General features: G+C 38.7%; 1 protein-coding gene and 1 long non-coding RNA gene across 3 annotated transcripts in view; one reads left to right on the forward strand and one right to left on the reverse strand.

Moving 5' to 3' along the window:
- LOC141275825 (uncharacterized) lies at nt 1-12,476 on the forward strand. 2 transcript variants are annotated; one of them, XR_012324207.1, is made up of 3 exons: nt 1-4,930; nt 5,373-6,586; nt 11,098-12,476. It is a non-coding gene; the product is annotated as an uncharacterized lncRNA (long non-coding RNA). The 2 variants fall into 2 exon arrangements; XR_012324206.1 differs by having other exon boundaries at nt 1-6,586.
- PWP1 (PWP1 homolog, endonuclein) overlaps nt 10,045-21,609 on the reverse strand; it is a 21,556-nt gene continuing 9,991 nt past the window's right edge. Inside the window, exons 9-15 of the mRNA XM_004322483.4 lie at nt 16,835-16,931; nt 16,105-16,166; nt 14,763-14,874; nt 12,960-13,050; nt 12,746-12,867; nt 11,222-11,327; nt 10,045-10,397 (exon numbers count right to left, since the gene is read on the reverse strand). Coding sequence (XP_004322531.1) covers nt 10,288-10,397; nt 11,222-11,327; nt 12,746-12,867; nt 12,960-13,050; nt 14,763-14,874; nt 16,105-16,166; nt 16,835-16,931 — 700 coding nt within the window. The 3' untranslated portion in view covers nt 10,045-10,287. The remainder of the gene's footprint in view (nt 10,398-11,221; nt 11,328-12,745; nt 12,868-12,959; nt 13,051-14,762; nt 14,875-16,104; nt 16,167-16,834; nt 16,932-21,609) is intronic.

The following is a 21,609-nucleotide window of genomic DNA, read 5'->3' on the forward strand; positions in this document are numbered from 1 at the left end:
TTCTCTTGTTTAAGCACCCCCCCGCCCCCCGTCTGTGGTACTTTGTTGTGACAGCCCTGGCAAACTAAATACTGTCCAACCGAATAGACCATCTTTATGGTGATTGCTTCATAGAGGAGCAGCTTCCAGAGTAGTGATTACAGTTTAACCTCAGTTTTACAAATCGTGAGCAACATAATGGCAGTAACAATCTGTAGTGGTGTGTTTTGCCACTGGCAGATTTCTGGACTGCTGAAAGGATAGAATTGCTCCTCAGCTATGTTTTTGTTCCTTTGCTTTTCTTGCATATACACACTTGACAGTCATGAAGCCCCCAGGCCTATGTCATCCTCAGATAAGGACAACTTTCTTTCAAAAACCATATATTGGCAAAAACAAAAAACAAAACCAAAAAAACCCCAAAACACTTATTGAGTGCTGGCACAAATTAAGGCATTGTAAAGGAACAGAAAAATGGTTAGAACTTATGCCCTTGTCCTCTGGAAACTCAAAATTTTGCAGAGATCTGAATACACAGCTGGATCACCTGAGGAAATGAGAAAAGTCAGGTGTCCAGGTCAGCCCCAGGCCTACTGATGAGCCTCCTGGGCTCCCCAGGTGATCCTGAAGCAGTCCACAGGAGTCTTAAACGTTGGAGACCCCACAAGATGCAGATGCAGACACCTATACCCAAGGCAAGCCAGACCATGGCAAGTGTTACAGGTACAAGAAGTAGTAAAATCTAGGAGCAGGAGTGAAAATGTAATACTAAGAGAAGAATAGTAAGGAAAAGTGGATAAAACAATCCTGGATCTGTGGTGTAGTAAAATAAGGCTGGGGCAATACATTTGAGATAACAGGGCTAAAATTTTTATTTTTATTTATTTATTTTTAAAAATATTTATCTGGTTGCATTGGGTCTTAGTTGCGGGCGTGCAGGATCTTCATTGTGGCATGCGGGCTTCTTTCTGGTTGTGACGCGCGGGCTCTGGAGCATGCGGGCTTAGTTGCCCCGCAGCATGTGGGATTTTAGTTCCCCGACCAGGGATCAAACCCACGTCCCTTGCATTGGAAAGCAAAGTCTTAATCGCTGGACCGCCAGGGAAGTCCCCAAGGAAGGCGGAATTCTTAACCACTGGACCACCAGGGAAGTCCCAGGGCTAAAAATTTTAGAATGACTAGTTTACCAAATCAATAGCTGCTTTTTGATTATTTTTAATTGCATTGGTAGTGTTTACTTGTGGCAGGCATTGTTCTAAATGTTTTCTAAATAACACATTTAACCTGCACAGTAGACTTGTGATGATCCCTAGTATAAAGAAGAAACAGAGGTGCAAGAGAGGTTAAGTAATTGACACACAGTTACGTGGCTGTTAAGTGCGGTCTGCGCCTAGCCCACCAAGCTTTATTGATTCTTCAGTAGTGGCCTGCCTAAAATTGGGATCTCACCGTGGCATATAGGCAGGCTACAAGTCTTTAAAGGCAGTCACACAGAACATTTAAATTATTCTATTTAGACAAAACATATTTATATACACGAGTTAGGGAGCTCGTGGAAAGCACGCTTTGGTTTTTGTCTTCTCTGCTGCAGCAGCCCTCTCCACCCTCCACCTGCTTCGTGCTGCTGCCTACTTGCTGAGGCACAGGCTGGAGCTGGGCTTTGGGGTAGCACAAACATCAAGATCTGTTAATGGCCAGGATGAGGAGAGAAAATCACTTAGGGAGAAGGGTACTAACTTTGGGAAAATTTACTTCTTGACTGATCTATCACTGGTCAGTAGACAACTTCCAGCCCTTCTTAGCTAACATCTTCTAGGACATCTGTGACACATTTATTTGCAGATATCGTTTGTAACAGCAGTAGTATATTTTAGTTTAACATTTGTTTAATCCTCGTAGAGCATTATAAAAGTAGATTTTACCCCCATTTTATGGTTATTGAAAATGAAGTTCAGAAAAATAAAGATGTTCCACATTTCATATTCAGTACTTCACTGCCTGGGAGCACTTTTTAAAAAGTACATTTTAAAATGTATGTAAATATTTCTCCTCCAGGGTTCTCTTCCATGTGACTCCACATGCTGCTGTTCTGACACCTCATTTCAGGGTGCATCACACTGCTACCTCTACTAGTTGCATATTTGTGCTGGGGTTGTGAAATGCATTTTATAAGCAGAGAGCACCATTATGGGCCATTGCTCTTAATTGGTTACAGACAACTGGCACTCAGCTATGAAAAATGAATTAGTCAAAAGCGTGGGAGATGACATAATATCCTGTTAGGGACTTTTTCAAGATGCCTGACCCAGATATGCTGTAGCAAAAAGAAAGTGAGCCAGGCTATTTTGCATCTGAAATTCCCAAATGCAAGTAGTATTTTGAGGCCAAAGAAAAGCAGGATGACCCACTCATTCAGTATATATTTGTTCTCTTTGGGAAAGGAACATGTTAGACTTTAAGTGGGGTAGAGGAGGGAGATAAAGTGTAGGGGAGGGAGATGAAAAAACAATGGCTTATGACCAGGAAATTCAATCTCAAGCCCAGAAGCATACACACATGCAAAAAAAAAAAAAGATATATTCAGGATCATAGTCCTTTCTTACAGGTGTGTAGTTAGGATGAAGGTATACATCAGAGTTTTTAACAGCGGAGACAGAAGAAGCCTAAGTGTCTTCCAGAACGGAAATGTTGAATAAATTATGGCACATTCATACTGAGCAATACGTTGTTATGAAAAAGGATGCCTGCTTCCCAGACTCTTTTAGAGCTAAGATTCCAAACAAAACCACAGTTTCTCTGATCAGATGCACTTGTGTGAGACTTTGATTCGGAAGTGAGTTATGTGGGGACAGAAGCAGGGCCTGAGGCGTCTATTTAATATGCAGGCTTGGATCTTACCGAGGCTGATGTGGTTTTGGAGCTGGTGGCTGTGTGGATGGAGGCCTTCTGGTGTGGCAGGTCGCTTCCTGATTGTAGAAGCAGCACTGTACCTTGAAAGCTCACTTCTGTGGTATGGGATTGGGAGTCATTCCTAGAATTCAGCCTGGACTCCATTTGAAACCTTTTCAGTGATTCTATGAGCTATCTATACTGCATAATAAATTCTTTTTGCTTAAACTAGCTTGAGGGGATTCTGTTTTCTGAAAATAAGAATGCTGATCAAGTAATTGGTATCCAGAAATATTACAGGAATTAGGTCCACAAGGAAATGGGATCTTGCATTAGTTGTCTGACCTCGCTGGGTTTCAAGGCACTGAGGATCCAGCTACTGTTAGAGGATGGGGTACAAAATTGTACCTGGCCCCCATGGTTGGAACATGAGTTAGATCATCACCTGTGACCACTTGAATTGAAATGTGCCCAAAACAATAAATTCAGTTTCATCTAAATTATGTTTCTCCTTCCCGGTCCAGCATCCTCAGAATCCTTTGGACACATATTCCTCAAGAGTTAGGAAATTCTTGTAATTCTGTTAATATATAAGCTTTCTTTTACAAGGTTTGTCTTTGAAATTATACAGGATTTGAGGGTTTGTCTTAGTCATAGGTTAGAGGCAGTAGGAGGTAGTAGGACTGGTAAATGAGGGGAATTGGAATTTTATTTTGGTGTGGTCATTACAGGGTATTCAAGAAAGTCAAAGCCATTCTCATTAGATAGTGGAGGAGGAGCTGCTTCTGTTGACTAGGGAAATCTTTGGGGTTTGGGGGTGATTGGAGTTATTAGAATCCTCTCAAATATTACCATTCTATTTTTCAGTTTTGCACTTTTACCCCCAAATACTGTAATTTTCACTTAAGAAATCTGCTGAAGCTATGAATTCAACCTGTGTTGTAAGTCAGTAACCTGCAGGATCAGACTGCTTCTGGTTTATCCCTGTGTCAGCCTTACCGCTACAAGAGGGAAGATATTCTTTCAGGGCAATCAGGGATAACTCCATGGTTCTCTGACGTAGCTTATGTGTCTATCAGGCAGTTTGATATGAATATTAAGTGTGTTTCAGTATTCATATTTTCTATTTTTTCTTGTATCAGTTCTGGTAAGTTATGTTTTTCTAGGAAGTTTTCCATCTTAAATGTGTAAATTTAGTCACATAAAGTTCATATCTTATTATTTGTCTCTAGGATCTGTAACAATGTCCCCTTTTTTGTTCCTGGTGTTGATAACTTGTGTGTGTCTTTTGTTATCAGTATTGCTCCTGGGTTTATCAGCTTTCTTAGTATTCTAAAGAACCAGTTTTTTGCTTTGATGATTTTCTGTATTGTATGTCTGTCTCTGTGACATTACTTTCTACTCTTACTTCCTTCTGTCCACATTTTCAGGTTTAAATTGCTATTCTTTTTCTTCTTAAGATGGCTGCTTGAATAACTGATTTTATTTCTTTTCTAATATGCTTTTAAGGCTATAAATCATCTTCTCAATATAGCTTTAGTTACATCCTATTTTTTTATGTTAGACTTTCATTGTTTTTCATTGTTAAAAATACTTTCTAATTTCTGTTGTGCTTTCTCCTTTGACCCATGGATCATTTGTAAATGAATGGCTTAATTTCCAAATTTTCAGGAATTTTCTAGTTGATCTTTTTTAATTGATTTCTAGCTTAATTCCATGATGATCAGAGAACACACTGAATAATTTCAGTTCTTTAAAATTTGTTGAACCTTGCTTCAGGGCCCTGCATATGGTCAATTTTGGAAAATGTTCCATATGAAAAGAATGTATGTTCTGGCATTTGTGGAAATAGATGTTGAACTGTGTAGTGGATGCTGGGATGAACCACCCAGAATCCCTTTCACAAATAACAAGCTCTTTCCAGAGGTGCTGGCCTATGACTGCTCACAGCTGAATTTTTCTCTGGAGATGGCTCTCAGCTTATGGCAGTTGCCTTGCCCAGGGAGACAATGCCTGCTCATTCCTGCACGCAGTCTAAACCAAACGACTGGTTGGTGTACAGGTAAATGCTCAGTGACAGTGCCTCAGTTTAGGACTTCTGTGGAGGGTCATTTCAGCTTTAGGGTTAGAGATCCGAATGGGACATCTGTGGAAAGTTCCTATCAGTTCAGCTTATCCCTTCACATAATTCTGCATCCCTCTTTCCTTACAGGTCTTGTTTCAGAGAGTACTCCCAATTAACCTACCACAGAGTTCTAGGAAACCATATTTATGAGTCACTACTTTGCTTTTAATATAGTCATAGCATTTCTTTTTGTTATATTTAACTCATATAACAAAGGAGGAGAGGAAGTCGTGTTAGGAGAAATAGAACATTTGGTAGAAGTGATATACTTTGGCTATGACAGGCAATTAAGATATATTTTGTCTTTGTCTTTTGCCTGAGGGGGCACATCTTAACTGTTTTACATTCTCTCCTTTTTTTTTTTTTTTTTTTTTTGCAGTACACGGGCCTCTCACTGTTGTGGCCTCTCCTGTTGCGGAGCACAGGCTCCGGACACACAGGCCCAGTGGCCATGGCTCACCGGCCCAGCCGCTCCGCGGCATGTGGGATCCTCCTGGACCAGGGTACGAACCTGTGTCCCCTGCATCGGCAGGCGGACTCTCAACCACTGCGCCACCAGGGAAGCCCTCATTCTCTCCTTTTTTAAAAAAACTGAAGTATAACTGACATATAACATTAGTTTCAGGTGTACAACATAATTAGATTTTGTATATATTGTGAAATGATTACAATAAATCTAGTTAACATCACTCCACACAAATTTTTGTGATGAGAACTTTAAAAATTTAGTCTTAGCAACTTTCAAATACATAATTCAGTATTATTAACTATAGTCACCATGCTATACATTACATCCCCAGGACTTAATTTTATAGTTGGAAGTTTATACCTTTTGACCCCCTTTACCCATTTCACCCACTCTCCCCACCTCTGGCAACCACCAGTCTGTTCTCTATAGCTATGAGCTTGGGTGGTAGTGGGGATTTTGTTTTGGATTCCACACAGAAGTGAGATCATACAGTTCAATATCTGTCTTTCTCTGACTTACTTAGCATAATGCCCTCAAGGTATATCCATGCTGTCACAAGTGGCAAGATTTCCTTCTTTTTTATGACTCATTTTGTGTGTGTGTACCACATTTTTAAAAATTTATTTTTATTTGTTGCTGTTGGGTCTTCAATGCTGTGCGCAGGGTTTCTCTAGTTGCGGCAGGTGGGTGCTACTCTTCGTTGTGGTGCACGGGCTTCTCATTGCGGTGGCTTCTCTTGTTGCAGAGCATGGGCTCTAGGCGTGTGGGCTCTAGAGCGCAGGCTCAGTAGTTGTGGCACACGGGCTTAGTTGCTTCGCTGCATGTGGGATCTTCCCGGACCAGGGATCGAACCCGTGTCCCCTGCATTGGCAGGTGGATTCTTTTTTTTTTTTTTTTTTTGTGGCTCGTGGGCCTCTCACCACTGTGGCCTTTCCCGTCGCGCAGCACAGGCTCTGGACGCGCAGGCCCAGCAACCGTGGCTCACGGGCCCAGGCGCCCCGCAGCATGCAGGATCCTCCCAGACCAGGGCACAAACCCACGTCCCCTGCATCGGCAGGCAGACTCTCAACCACTGCACCACCAGGGAAACCCGGCAGGTGGATTCTTAACCACTGCACCACCAGGTAAGTCCCCACATTTTCTTTATTCATCCATTGACAGACACTTGGGTTGTTTCCATGTCTTGGCTATTTAAGTAATGCTGCAGTGAACACTGGTGGTTCATGTATCTGTTTTAGTGTTTTCATTTCCTTCAAATGAATACCTAGAAGTAGAATTGCTGGATCATATGTTAGTGCTATTTTTAATTTTTTGAGGAACCTCCATACATTTTCCATAGTAGCTGCACCAATTTACACTCCCACTAACAGTGCACAAGGGTTCCCTTCTTTTCAGATCTTTGCCAACATATTATTTCATGTGTCTGATTAATAGCCATTCCAGCAGGTGAGGTGACATCTGATGTAGTTTTGACTTGCATTTACCTGATGATTAGTAATGTTCAGTACCTTTTCATGTACCTGTGGCTTCTGTATGTCTTCTTTGGAAAAATGTCTTTTCATATCCTCTATCCATATTTAAACTGGGTGATTTTTGCTGTTGAGTTATATGAGTTCTTTATACATTTTGGATCTTAACCCCTTATCAGATATATAATTTGCAAATATTTGCTCCCATTCTGTAGATTGCCTCTTCATTTCATTTTGTTGGTTTCTTTTGCTGTGTAGGTGCTTTTTAGTTTGATGTAGCCCCACTTGTTTTTTACGTTTGTTCCCTTTGCTTTTTGTCAGATCCAAAAAAATTATTGCTAAGACCAATGTCAAGGAAATTACTGTGTATGTTTTCTTCTAAGAGTTTTATGGTCTCAGGTCTACTAGTCAAGTCTTTAATCTACTTTGAGTTAATTTTTGTGTATGGTGTGAGATAGTGGTCGTTTCCCAACACCATTTATTGAAGAGAGACTGCCCTTTTCCCATTGTATGTTCTTGGTCCTGTGTTGTAAATTAACCATATGCGTGGGTTTATTTCCAGGCTGTTTATTCCATTGATCTGTATCTGTTTTTATGCCAGTATCATACTGTTTTGATTACTACAGCTTTGTAATATAGTTTGAAATCAAGAAGCATATGCTTTTAGCTTTGTTCTTTCTCAAGATTTCTTTGGCTATTTAGGATCTTTTGTGGTTCCTCACAAATTACAGGATTATTTATTTAACTTTTGTGAAAAATGCCATTTGAATTTTAACAGGGGTTGCATTGAAGATGCAGATTGCTTTGGTTAGTTCCTGCATTTCAATAGTATTCATCTCCTCCACAAGCACTGAATATCTTTCCACTTATTTGTGTCTTCAGTTTCTCTCATCAGTGTCTTAGTTTGCAATGTATAGGTCTTTCACCTCCTCATTAAATGTATTCCTAGGTAGTTTATTCTTTTTGATGCAACTGTAAATGGCATTGCTTTCTTCTTTTTCTGACAGTTGGTTATTGGTGTATAGAAATGCAACAGATTTCTGTGTATTGATTTTGTATCCTGCAACTTTACTGAATTTATTCTAATTTTTTTAATAGAGTCTTTAGAGTTTTCTATACATATTATGTCATCCACAAACAGTGACAATTTTACTGCTTTGTGATTTGGATTTTTATTTTTCCTAATTGCCCTGGCTAGGGCTTCCAATACTACATTGAATAAAAGTGGTGAGTGGCAGCATCCTTGTCTTGTTCCTGATCTTAGACGAAAAGCTTTCAGCTTTTCACCACTGAATATGATGTTAGCTGTGGGTTTGTCATATATGTCCTTTATTACGTTGAGGTACATTCCCTCTATACCCACCTTGTTTTTACCATAAATTGATGCTGAATTTGTCAAATGTGATTTTTTTTGCATCTATTGGATGATCCTATGAGTTTTATCCTTTTTTTTTTTGGTTAATGTGGTGTATCATATTAATTGATTTGCAGATGTTGAACCATTCTTACATCCTTGGGGGTAAATCTGACTCAGTCATGGTGTATGATCCTTTTAATGTATTGTTGAATCCAGTTTGCTAATATTGATATTTTGTGGATTTTCACATCTATTTTTATCAGGGATATTGGCCTTTAATTTTCTTTTCTTGGGGCATCCTTGTCTGGTATCAGGGTAATGCTGGCCTTCTAAAATGAGTTTGGAAGTATTCCCTCCACTTATATTTTTTGGAAGAGTTTGAGGATTGGTATTAACTTTGGTATAATTCACCATTGAAGACATCTGGTCCTGGACTTTACTGGAAGGGTTTTGGTTACTGACTCAACATTCTTACTAGTAATTGGTGTGTTCAGATTTTCTATTTCTTCGTGATTCAGTCTTGGTAGTTGTCCAATTTATTAATGTACGGCGCTCATAGTAGTCTCTTATGATCCTTTGTATTTCTGGGGTATTGAGGTATAACATTTCCCCTTTCAGTTCTGATTTTAAGTCCTCATCTCTTTTTTTTCCCCTTACTGAGTCAAGCAAAAGGTTTGTCAGTTTTATCTTTTTGAAAAGTAGCTCTTGGTTTCATCTTTTCTATTGTCTTTTTAGCCTCTATTCCATTTATTTCCATGATCTTTTTCCTTCTGTCTACTAACTTCGGGCTTTGTTCTTCTTTTTCTAGTTCCTTGAGGTGTAAAGTGAGGTCATTTGTTTGAAATCTTTGTTTCTTGATGGTAGGCATTGCTAAGAACTTTCCTCTTAGAACTACCCTTGCTGCATCCCATAAATTATGGTATGTTGTATTTCCATTTTCATTGTTCTTTTGATTTCTTTGACACATTAGTTGTTCAATAGGATGTTGTTTAATCCTCACATATTTGTGAAATTTTCCAATTTTCTTCTTGTAACTTATGTCTAGTTTCATAACTAGTTAGAAAAGATGCTTTATATGATTTTAGTCTTCTTAAATTTATTGAGACTCATATTTGTGGTGTAACATGATCTGTCCTGGAGAATATTCCATGTGTGCTTGAGAAGAATGTGTATTCTCTTGCTTTGGGTGGAATATTCTATATATGTCTGAGTCCATCTGGTCTAGTGTGTCGTTTAAGGCTGATGTGTCCTTATTTTCTGTCTGAATGAGCTACCCATTGGTGAAAGTAGGGTACTAAAGTCTCCTACTAGTAATTGTATTGTATTGCTACTTCTCCTTTTAGCTCTTTTACCATTTGCTTTATTTATTCACCCAACATAAGGGTACCTAAATATTTATTTACAAATGTTATATCCTCTTGTTGGACTATCATTATGTAATGCCTCTTTTGTTTGGTAACACTGAATACTATGCTATGGACAAAAAAAGGCATATGCCACTTTTAAGAGAGTAGCACTAAGAACATTTCTAAGTCATGAGCACTAATTGGAGAACAGCTGGTCAGGAAAGTGTAGTCCCAGAGGGACCTGCCTGTGCTCATAGTCTACTGTGCAATCTTGGCCTAATTACCACTTTTCCAGGCCTGGGTTTACCCATCTTTTAAGATATTAGAAGATTTTCCTCCTTTAAAGTTCTATGAAGTACTACTTATTTTACAAACCTAGACTACCTGTGACAGATGGCAAACTTAAGGAATTATTTTTAAAAAACCTTTTTTATTATCCCTTTCAAGAAATGCAAGTGGAGCCCTATATACCACATGCTTGAAAGGTTAGTACGAAGACCAGCCCTGTTTGTTTGTGCTGCCACCACAGCTGCAGAGAGGAATGTCAGGCAATTTTGTTTCAGTCATTTTGATGGCTGCAGCAGGGAACATCTTTAGGCCAGCTTTAAAAAACTGAGTTAGGGTAAATAAAACAGGAAACTGTATGCTCTTCATTAAGACTCCATTGGTGTTGCTGAGCTCCTGCTCCCAAAAGGGCCACTAACAGATGAATTTCTTGTATTGCTGAGAACAAGCCTCTCTCGTCTTCCAAATGCTTCATTTACTAAAACATAAATAAATGGTTAAGAAGCTACCAGATCAGAAAACTAAGACCCTATAATATAAAAAGAGACTAAAATGTAGACATGAGCAATGAGGTTCTCTATCTACCCTGTGGTGGTGATTTTGTTTTGAAAAATATATATTTAGCACTTTATAAATGGGTAAGTAACCAGCTCAAAAGTCCAAGATAATGTTCTGAAGTTTTAACTATGTTTTAAATTGGTCCTCCTTTTTTTAATACTTTCTTTGCCTTGTCCTGGATTTATCAAATCCACCTTGATAACAGATGTCCAAGCCCTTATAACAGTGACGCTGTCCTTCCCTTATTGTACTTCTGATTGTTTCCTACCTTCATCTTTCTCTGTATCATGATCAGAATAGAACTTTGTGGATTTAGGATCCCAGTGGAGGGAAGAATCAGTAAGTAATAGAAGGGAACAGAGTGGCCCCTTCAGGAAAGCTGGATTTTCTAGGAAGTAGTTGAAAAAAGGCAGACTTATTCACACTGGGAAGAGGAGGGCCATTCTTTGAGACCACACTATATATCCTTCCAGCTTTCCAATAAAGTCTTTTGTTTTTAAAATTCAAATTTTGTCATAAAGATATTTAAAAATTATCTACATTTAAAGTGTGAAGACAAATTTATTTGTGAACATGAACATTTCCAAATTACAATTTGATCTTATCTGTTTCCTAAGCAGACTGTACTAGAGGATGAACACTGGATCCATCTTTGTTATCTCCTTAATGTATTCAAGCCACAGATTCTACTACTTTAGCTCTTATAGAACTCATCCAGAAAAAGCAGGAAATTAAGATTCTTACCTGAAGAGATTGTGCTTATATCCCAGACCCGAAGCCCTTCTTTCTGACCTCCAAAAGCATAAATAAATGGTAAATCAGGGCAACAGGAAGAACAGAAGAGAACTCCCTGAGAAGAGAATACAAAGTCAGTGATTTCAGTCTTTCCAGAAAGCTCTAATCTTGATCCCTACTCCTGTCTACAAGAACCTATGATTGGAATGGTTACTCAAAACCAACTCACCAGAATCTCTTTCAAGGCTCTTGCAAAGGTAGTTCAGTCAAGTTGGAAGGGCTATCTCTACAATACAAAGCTGGACAAGTTCAGCATGATGGACATTCCGGGAGGACAGGTGTATGCTCTGACCACTCAGGTCTCTCATCTCCATTGTCATTCTAATAGGGACCTCCTAATTAATCTAATCTGCTAAATATTCCCATAATGATGCTGATACCAGATGTCATTATTCAATCATTTAAAATTTTTAACTCTATTACAACATTTGCATCATAGAAAATACAAAAAAGTATAAAAATCACTCTGAGATAACCAGCTGTTCATGTTTTGGGACAGGGTCTTCTAGATTTAAATATAAGCATTCAAAGACTTAAGTATTTAAATATATGCATGGAATGATGCTATAAAAACTGCTCTGTAACCTGCCTTTCCACAAAAACTGCTCTGTAACCTGCCTTTCCACAAATATTTATATTTATATATATATACATATATACAATTTTAAACAGCTGTGTGCAGTGTTCTATGTCTGCAATTTAAATTTTATAATTAGTGCCTGGCATACAGTATATGCTCAATAAATATTTGATGAATGAATTATTGAATTCCAGTTACTTCTAAAACTCTTGCTACTATGTAGTAATCAGTGTAGTAAGAACTAGTTGTACAAAGAAGTAGGTGATAAACTGACCTCAACCACTATGGTGCCCTATAAAGGTTTAAGAGTTCCTGGGATGGTCCTGATTTTAAGGTTAAAAAATTGTGGAACTTACGGTTACCTGGGGGGAAAGGGGGAGAGGGATAGTTAGGGAATTTGGGTTGACATGTACACAGTGCTATATTTAATATGGATAACCAACAAGAACCTACTGTATAGCACAGGGAACTCTGCTCAGTATTATGTAACAACCTAAATGGGAAAAGAATTTGAAAAAGAACAGATACATGTGTATGTATAACTGAATCACTTTACTGTATACCTGAAACTAACATTGTTAATCAACTGTACTCCAATATAAAATAAAAAGTTAAAAACAAAAATGTGGCCATTCCACTTGTGTCCTTGAAAACCACCCCCTCATCATCCTTGTTTTTCCCAGCAACTGTTAATCATGTGAGTTGGAAAAGGAACCAGCTAGTCATTGATTTCTCCCCAAACTGTCCTAAGTTATAAAACTTGCACAAATTTGACTAAGCCCCAAATTAACCTCCCAACAAATCCATATTCTTTAGTGCAATGATTCCTAGAGAAAGACAAACGACACGACAGATCAGAAACAAAAAACCAAGATGCCCAGGGATATTCTTACCATTTTCATGTCCCTAGAGTGAACTAGGCTTGGCCTATCTCCTAATATGTCCCAGATCTTCACATACTTGTCCGCTGATGCAGTCACAAGACAGCCCTTGATTTGACTACTTAGATCAAGACCTAGAGGAAGATAAGTTCAGAGACTCTCACTTTGAAATAAATTTACTTCATCATAGGTTAATAGAGACGAAAGAAACAGTATTCTTGCTCACCAGAAATTTCATCATTGTGTGCATTAAGTGTAAAAATTGGCTTATCTGAACGTGCATCCAAATTATATACAAAGCCGTCATCTGTACTGGCCTGGAAAGAGTAAAAGATGGGCAAGGTAATATTACATGACAATAAAATTTAGCAATGGGTAAACAGTATAAATCATTGTGAAAATCAGCTATGTACCTGACTTACCGGAAGAGCTTATTACAAATTAACATGGACATAAAGAATTTACTTGTGGATAAGTCGAGTTGGTTCTTACAAGGACTAGTTTAGCTGACGTGTTTATTAGGCAGTTGGATATGAGTATGAAGCTGTGGTAGTGATACAGACTGCAGAGATATGGAAGCACAGAGGCAGAAGTTACATCCATTGAGAACAGAGGGGATACACCCCGGGAGTGTATAATTAAGAGCACTGTGTTGAGGACAGAGACCTGGAGAGCACAGCCACTTACGGTAGAGGCTGAGGAGGAGCTCACAGAAGTAAGAATCAAAGAGGGAGGAGGGAATGACAGTGTTAAAGAAGCCAAGGAAAGAGGGGTTCTGAAGAAAGGAGTGACAATGCTGTCAATATTTTGGCAGAGATTTAATCAGATCAGGACTGAAAGGCAGATTACAGTTCCACTTTGAAGAAAGGAAGAGAAAATTTTGAAGGAATTAAGAGACCTAGTCAAGGACAGGAGACAGAAACTTGAGCCTATATACAGGCCAAGGGCAATAGCCAGGACAGGAAAAAGGGAGGGGGAAAAAGGACAACTGATGCAGTCTTGAAGGTGGAGCTGCAGATGGGCATAAAAACAGAAGAGGGAGATCCATCCTTTGAGACTGGAGGGAAAGAGGTAAGCCATTTTGATTACTTTCCATTTCCCTAAATATTTGTGAATTTAGTACTGATAACCATTTGTTAGCAAATAACCTCAGGAAATATGTGTGCCTGCCTGCTGAGAGCCAAAGTACAGTACAACATTCAGATATAATGGGGACTTCACTCCTGGTAACTGTAAGATGAAATCTGGCTTAAGGGAGCTCAGCTGGGAACTACATGCAACTCCACACAGAGGAGACTAAATGTTCCCACAAGTGCAGGAAACTTATTAAAATTGTTCACATATTTTAAGAAAGCTGTTTTTTAAAGAATTCCTTTCCTCATTTACAAAGCACTACGTATTTGCTTTAGGAAAATTAGGCAATATATGTATGTATCACAATTTCTCTAATTAATCTTCCCTTCTGGATAAAAGCTGGGATTTTATTTTTCCACGGATTGAAATGTCAGTGGCATCTTTGGATCCTACATGGAAAACTGTTATCCTTCAGATATTAAGGGTATTTACAAAATGATCATAAACTTTCTATCTGGGAGATGGTGGTATATTAAGTGCTATATTAGTTAAATAGGCTAGCATTTGCATCACTGGAGCTCCATTTAAGTACTAATATATAAATAAAGGAATTTTTTTTTGGACTGCTTTAACCATTAAAAAACATAAAAAGGATATTAGTCATGCTTAGTATTTCAAAGTAATTTTAAAATGATCAACTAATTACAACTAATAAAATGTGACACTTTGGAATGATTGGAAATTAGCAAAATCATTTACATGTTTACTGTCTTTTTGTGGCAAATCCACTGTTCTCTTATTAAAAATATATTTTTGTTTTTAAAGAAAACCCAAACCCAAATACTTCACACTGTTAATACAGAAAAAGCTTTTCAGAGATTCTCTCTACAATGGAAGTAAAGAAAAAAAAGTCATTAATAACCTGATAAACGAACAGTGATATGCACACTCTTACCAAAAAATGACAAGGTGAAAAGTGATTCCAAGTCACTCTCTCGATCTGCCCACTGAATCGCCACATTCGATGGCTTTCCTCTGGACTTCGGCAGTCATACAAAGCCACCGACCTGGATGTGTTCAGGCAAAGTTAGGGTTTTAAGGGTTCAATTTTCCTGTATGTTTTATTTTTAATGAAATGGTAATAAAACAACACCATGAAATCAAGATCCAATTATTTAAAGCCTATTTTAAGTAGAAAAATCAACTCATCTAAAAGTAGAAGAGTTGATTTTTACTAATTGGTGGACTCTGGTCCTGTCACTTGAAGACACTGGTAGCTCTGGATGTCACAGTGGCCTTGACCTCCCCCAGACTGAATCCTCTACTTCCAAGATGAATCCTCTCTATTTCCAAAAGAATGGGACAATTTCTAATTTCCCCTTCCCCAGTAGTGCTCAGAGCCAGATAACTCACATCTCAGCCACATTTACTCTTTACAAGCAGGCTACTGTGTTGGGGGAACTGATAAATAGACTTTTGCAATTTTTGCATGAATCCCAACTAAAAAATGTAAATATAGGACTCTTCAAAAGGGTAAGGAATCAAAATAAAGACTGCAAGTTGGTTTCTGTTTTTACTAGCTACCTCTCCTACCTTCTCACCCAATCTGTAAAAAGCACACATATGACTGGAAACACCCCTGTGGTTGACCATAGTGGTCTCAATTCTTCACTTCTCCCTACATCCATGCCTTCTGTCAGTGATCTGACAGTTCCTCCCCTAAAGGCAGAGTTCATTTCCCACTCCATGTGATGTCTATTTTGGCCAAGAGTAAGACAGACGTATATTAGGTCTGAGCCCAGGTCTTAAGAGGCCTTGGTGTCTCTGCTTGTACTCCTGACCTTGCTATGGCAACACGTGTGGGCCAGCCCGCTGGTCCCAGGAAGATGTGAAACACGAGGAAGGAGAGCCAGGTCTCCAGACCCAGCCTGAACAAGCCAAGATTAGCAGAGCTACCAGTTGAATCTAGCCTTGATTAGCTCAACCCTGCAGGTGATAAGAAATAAATGTTCACTGCTTTAAGTCACTGAATTTTGGGATGGCTTATTTCACAGCAATGTCTAACTCATACACCTGCTAAAAAAATCAAAGTAGTTGCTAGTTAGGAACTACATTATAACAGAACCATATTCCCTTGCAGATTGAAAGGATCAAGTTGAAAGGACAAATAAGTAGTCCTACAAATTTAAACACACAGAAGCCTCAGTAATAAATTCTACCTGAGCATCAAGTGACACTTTCTGAATTAGTTCAAGAGGATAAAAACGACAGCAATAATTCCTGAAACGCTTTCTTACTTATCATATGATCCAGAAATCAGAGTCTGTGCTTCAAATGGATGAAACTGGAGAGTCTGGACCTGAAAAGAAGAAACATAAATGAATAGATCAATGTTTGTTTTGGTTTGGTAAAACTGCCTTATACTTGGTGAGACTCAATCTGGCAGTGTTTCTACAGGTTTTTCCCTTTGAAATGTAGTACTATCTAAAGAAATGTAAATGTACTGCATAATCAAAAGGACAAAACATACTTCTGGATAAAGGCTGACACTTAAGAGACACAATGCAGCACTACCCAAACTGTGCTTGGCAGTATACCTATGTCCCTCATGCTAAACTATAATCAGAAGAAAAAATGGGAGCTGTCAAACTTACTGGGCAACTCCACACGTTCCGGAAGTTTCACAATGTACATTAGCACATTAGATCCCTGGGTTCTGTAGTAACATCTGTTAGATTCTTTAACCCCATTTGGTGACTGATACCCCTTCATCCCTTTTTAGGAGCCTCTGTAAAAATGCTGCAAAGCACTAATGTTCCTAGTCACTTCACCTTTCTGCACCCATTTTTGCATCTCTCAGGTGGGTAATTATAACTATCACAAAGGGCTCTGTGAAGGATCCAGTGAGATAGCATGTCAAAGCACTTTGTAATTCACAAAAAGCCATATATAAATGTTTGGGATTATTTGTAGTCAACATATGTCTCAGATTTTTTAGAATCCCTTTTATCCATTAAATCACCATACCTTGTCTGTATGTATGGCAAGGCTGGCTGCTGGTTTCCCCAAGGACATATCCCACAGAATAACAGTGTTATCAGCTGATGCACTGGCCAGCACATTTCTGAGAAAGGAAACAAATCAGGTAATCTTTTAAAAATCAAGAGGATTACATGTAAGAATTCCATTTACAATACCATCAAAAAGAATAAAATACTTAGGAATAAATTTAACAAAAGAAAAGTAAGATTTTTAATATACTGAAAACAAAGATTGTTGAAGGAAATTAAAGAGTATCTAAATTGATGGAAGGTCATTTCATGCTCACGGACTGGAAGGCTTAACATTAAGACAGAAATATTGCCAACTACAGACTGATTTATAGATTCAACCACAATCCCAGCTGACCCTTTTGCAGAAAACTGAATGCTGGTTTTAAAAATTGATATGGAAATGCAAGGGACCCAGACTAGTCAAAATAATCTTGAAAAAAGGACAGCAAGTTGAAAAGTTCACAGTTCCTGATTTCAAAACTGACTGAAAAACAACAGTAATCGTAACAATGTGGTACTGGCATAGGACAGACATACAGAATAGAAAAGTCCAGAATTAAACCCTCAAATTTATGTTCTTATGTTCACTGGTTTTTGACAAGGGTGCCAAGAGTATTTATGCTTAGTTCAATGGGGAAAAAACCAGTATCTTCAACAAATGACTCAGGGTCAACTGGATATTCTACAGCAAAAAAATGAAGATAGAGCCCCACCTCACACTATACACAAAAAGGGATTCAAAATAGATCACAGGTCTACTAAACATAACAGCTAAAACTCTAAAGCACTCAAAAAAAAAAAAAAAAACCCAAAATACCCCAGGTATAAATCTTCATGACAATGGGTTAGGCAATGGTCTTAAATATGACACCAAAAGCAAAAACAAAAAAAAGAAACTGGATATCATCAGCATGAAAAACTTTTGTGATGCAAATAAGACTACCAAGAAAGTGAAAAAACAACCCACTGGAGAAAATATTTGTAAATCATATATGTGATGAAGTGCTTGTATCTAGAATACATAAAGAACTCTCAACCAAAAAATAAACAGACAAACCCAATCAGAAGATGGGCAAAGGATCTGAACAGACATTTCTCCAAAGAAGATATACAAATGGCCAATGAGCACGTGAAAAGATGCTCAACACCATTAGTCATTAGGGAAATGAAAATCAAAAAAATGGGAGATCACTTCATACAGGATCTCTATAATGAAAAAGATAGACAAGCGCTAGCAAGATGTAGAGAAACTGGAACCCCCCTACATTGCTGGTGGGAATGTAAATGGTAGAGACACTACCACATGACCTAGCAATTAAACTCTTAGGTATGTATCCAAGAAAATGAAAACATATGTCCATGCAAAAACTTGTTCATGAATGTTCACAGCAGCATTATTCATAATAGGCAAAAACAAACTAAATGTCCATTAACTGGTGAATGGATACACAAAATGTGGTATATCCAATACAAGAGAATATTATTCAGCAATAGAAAATGAGGTACTGACAGATGCTGCAACATGGATGGACCTTGAAAACATTATGCAAGTGACAGAAGCCAGATACATATGGCCACGTATTATATGATTCCATTTCTAGGAAATGTCCAGAATAGGCAAATCCACAGAGACAGAAAGCATATGAGTAGCTACCAGGGGCTGGAGGGACAGGAGAACGAGGAGTGACTGCTAATGGGTATGGCATGGTTTTTGGACTGATGAAAATGTTATGGAATTAGACAGTGGTGACGGCTGCATAACTTTGTGAATATACTGAAAACTACTGAATTATATACTTTAAAAGAGTGGATTTTATGACGTGTACTTGCTAGGTCATATATTATGTTTGTTTGTTTGTTTTTTGCGGTACGTGGGCCTCTCACTGTTGTGGCCTCTCCGGTTGCGGAGCTCAGGCTCCGGACGTGCAGGCTCAGCGGCCATGGCTCACGGGCCCAGCCACTCCGCGGCACGTGGGATCTTCCCGGACCGGGGCACGAACCCGTGTCCCCTGCATCGGCAGGCGGACTCTCAACCACTGTGCCACCAGGAAAGCCCTTAGGTCATATATTATGAATTACATCTCAACTGTTTTTTTTTCTTCCTTAAAAAAGAGCATTAAATGCTATTAACAGAAAAAACCCAATATGTCTACCTCTTAGGGATCAGGCGCTAATAATGTAGTTCTACAGCGGAACACAGGCTTTAGGGCCCAGAAAACCTGAAATGGAGTCTTGGTGCTGCCACTTGCCTGCCAACGAGAATGAAACAACCAACCTCAAAGAGCTGCTATGCAAGAACCTGGCTGAGTAACTGGGACATAGCAGGCCCTTGATAAATGTTAGCTGCCTCCTAAAAATACAGATACTCCTGAAATTGAAAGCTCATTCTTCAACATCGAACTTTAACATGGCTCAATACAAAATTAGGCCATTAGTGACAGTAATGTTTTTGTTCAGAAAACCAATATACTGCTGAAATAAAATGCTGATGGACTCATTTTCAGATATTATTTCCTCAATAAATTACTTCCATTATACAAACTACTTTCAGTTTTGTAACTCACATTTCAGTGATATATGCAAGGTCTCTTAGGAGGATCATGTATATTCAGGTCATGCTAGCTTTTTTCTACCATTAAGTCCCACATACAGGTCACAATGTTTTAAGTCCTTAGCATTTTATAAATTAAATATTAATTTAAATTCCCAGTAACTAGTTTATTTATATTCTATGTCTCCCAACAGCAAAAAGTTAAAATTCCACAGTACATTTTTCATCCCAGTCATTCCAAAAATATCTGAGATTCCTCCCACATTAAAGTTCTTATTGTATGAGGCGAAAAAAACAAAAACAAAACTTCTGAACACTACAACCGCAAGAAGAGCACTCCAACAAGAGTATGAATTAGCAGAGAACATGCATTTTTTTTTTCCTGGGAGGATTTTACTAGAAACCAAGGGCCCCACCAGTAACAAGGTCAACATGTTATTCCTCACCATAATCCTAAACTCTGTGCACTGGAGTATGGGACATATTTTAAAGCATACTGCACCTTTTCAGTAAAGAAAGGGGAAAGGAGAACGAAGATCTAAAATAAGATAGAGAAAGGAGAGTGAAGGAGCAAAGAAATCTATGGCACTGAAGTCAAAGAGATGTGAGTGCAGATGGGGATGGAAGGGAGTACAGGTGCTGATAAGGGTCTAAATGGAACTAGGGAATTGTGGCTGGGGAAAGGAATTGATGAGTCAGTTGGAATACTGACGAGAGGTTGTTCCATTAGAAAGAACTTTCAGTTGCTCAAAGTAACAGTTGCTATATAAGAATTTATATATAAAATTGGGTTTCTAAAAGCATGGTACACTCATTATTAGATCTCTTATTTATCCCCCCATTCATCAGGATCAGGGCCAATTCAAGCAAAACCCAAACAACTGCCTGTAGCCCGGCAGCAAGAGGTTCATCTGGGGAAGCTTTGAAAATAAAAACAAAAACACCAACAGATTCTTGGGCCCCTGCTCCAGAACAACTGACTCAATCTTGGGGGATTAGAGACTGGGAACTTGTACCTTAAAGGGTTACCCAGAAGTTTCTGATTTGCAGCTATGTTTGGGAAATACTAACCTAAACAACTTTCTCAGGTCCATTTCCCCAAATAGTCGTAACTCTGAAGAGGTCTGAACACAGACAAGATAGGATATCCTTCAGTTAAGCCAGCACTCTGGGATCTTCCTTAGAATGCTCATAATTATAAAGTGTCCAGTGTAATAGAAATGCTTTAAAAAAAAAAGTGCCCTGGGTAATCCAGTTTGTTCTTACCTCCCTTAAGTAAGCTGTACTCAACCTAATGCTTACCTCCCTTGCCTTAGCAGCCCCTCAAACCAACTACACTATTAGGAAAATGGCCCCTTTGCATAATTGTTGTTTAAGGATAAGTATGAAAAATATGTGGATGACATGCAAAAGAATTAAGGTGAACCCTTACCTTACACAGTATAGAAAAATTAACTCAAAATGGATCAAAGACTTAAGAGCTAAAACTATAAAACTTTTAGGGGAAAATCTTCATGACAATGGATTTGGCAATGATTTCTTGGCTATAATACTAAAAGCACAGGCAACAAAAGTAAAAATGAACTGTACTACATCAAAATGAAAAACTTCTGTGCATCAAAGGACACTTCAATAGAGCTAAAGGCAACCAATCGAATGGGGGAAAATATTGGCAAATCATAAATCTCATAAGAGATTAACATTCAGAATATATAAAGAACTCACACAACTCAAAAACAAAAAACCAAACAACCAATTGAAAAATGGACAAAAAGACTTGGATAGACATTTCTCCAAAGAATATATAAAAATGGCCAATAAGTACTTGAAAAGACGATCAACAGCACTAATCATTACAGAAATGCAAATCAAAACTGCAATGAGGGCTTCCCTGGTGGCGCAGTGGTTAACAATCCGCCTGCCAATGCAGGGGACACGGATTCAAGCCCTAGTCCGGGAAGATCCCACATGCCGCAGAGCAACTAAGCCCGTGCGCCACAACTCCTGAGCCTGCACTCTAGAGCCCACAAGCCACAACTACTGAGCCCACGCGCCACATCTACTGAAGCCCGCACACTCTAGGGCCCATGCTCTGCAACAAGAGAAGCCACCGCAGTGAGAAGCCTGCGCACCACAACGAAGAGTAGCCCCTGCTTGCGGCAACTAGAGAAAGCCCACGCACAGCAACGAAGACCCAA

Source organism: Tursiops truncatus, chromosome 11, assembly GCF_011762595.2.
Source record: "Tursiops truncatus isolate mTurTru1 chromosome 11, mTurTru1.mat.Y, whole genome shotgun sequence".
In the NCBI taxonomy this organism is placed as follows: domain Eukaryota; kingdom Metazoa; phylum Chordata; class Mammalia; order Artiodactyla; family Delphinidae; genus Tursiops; species Tursiops truncatus.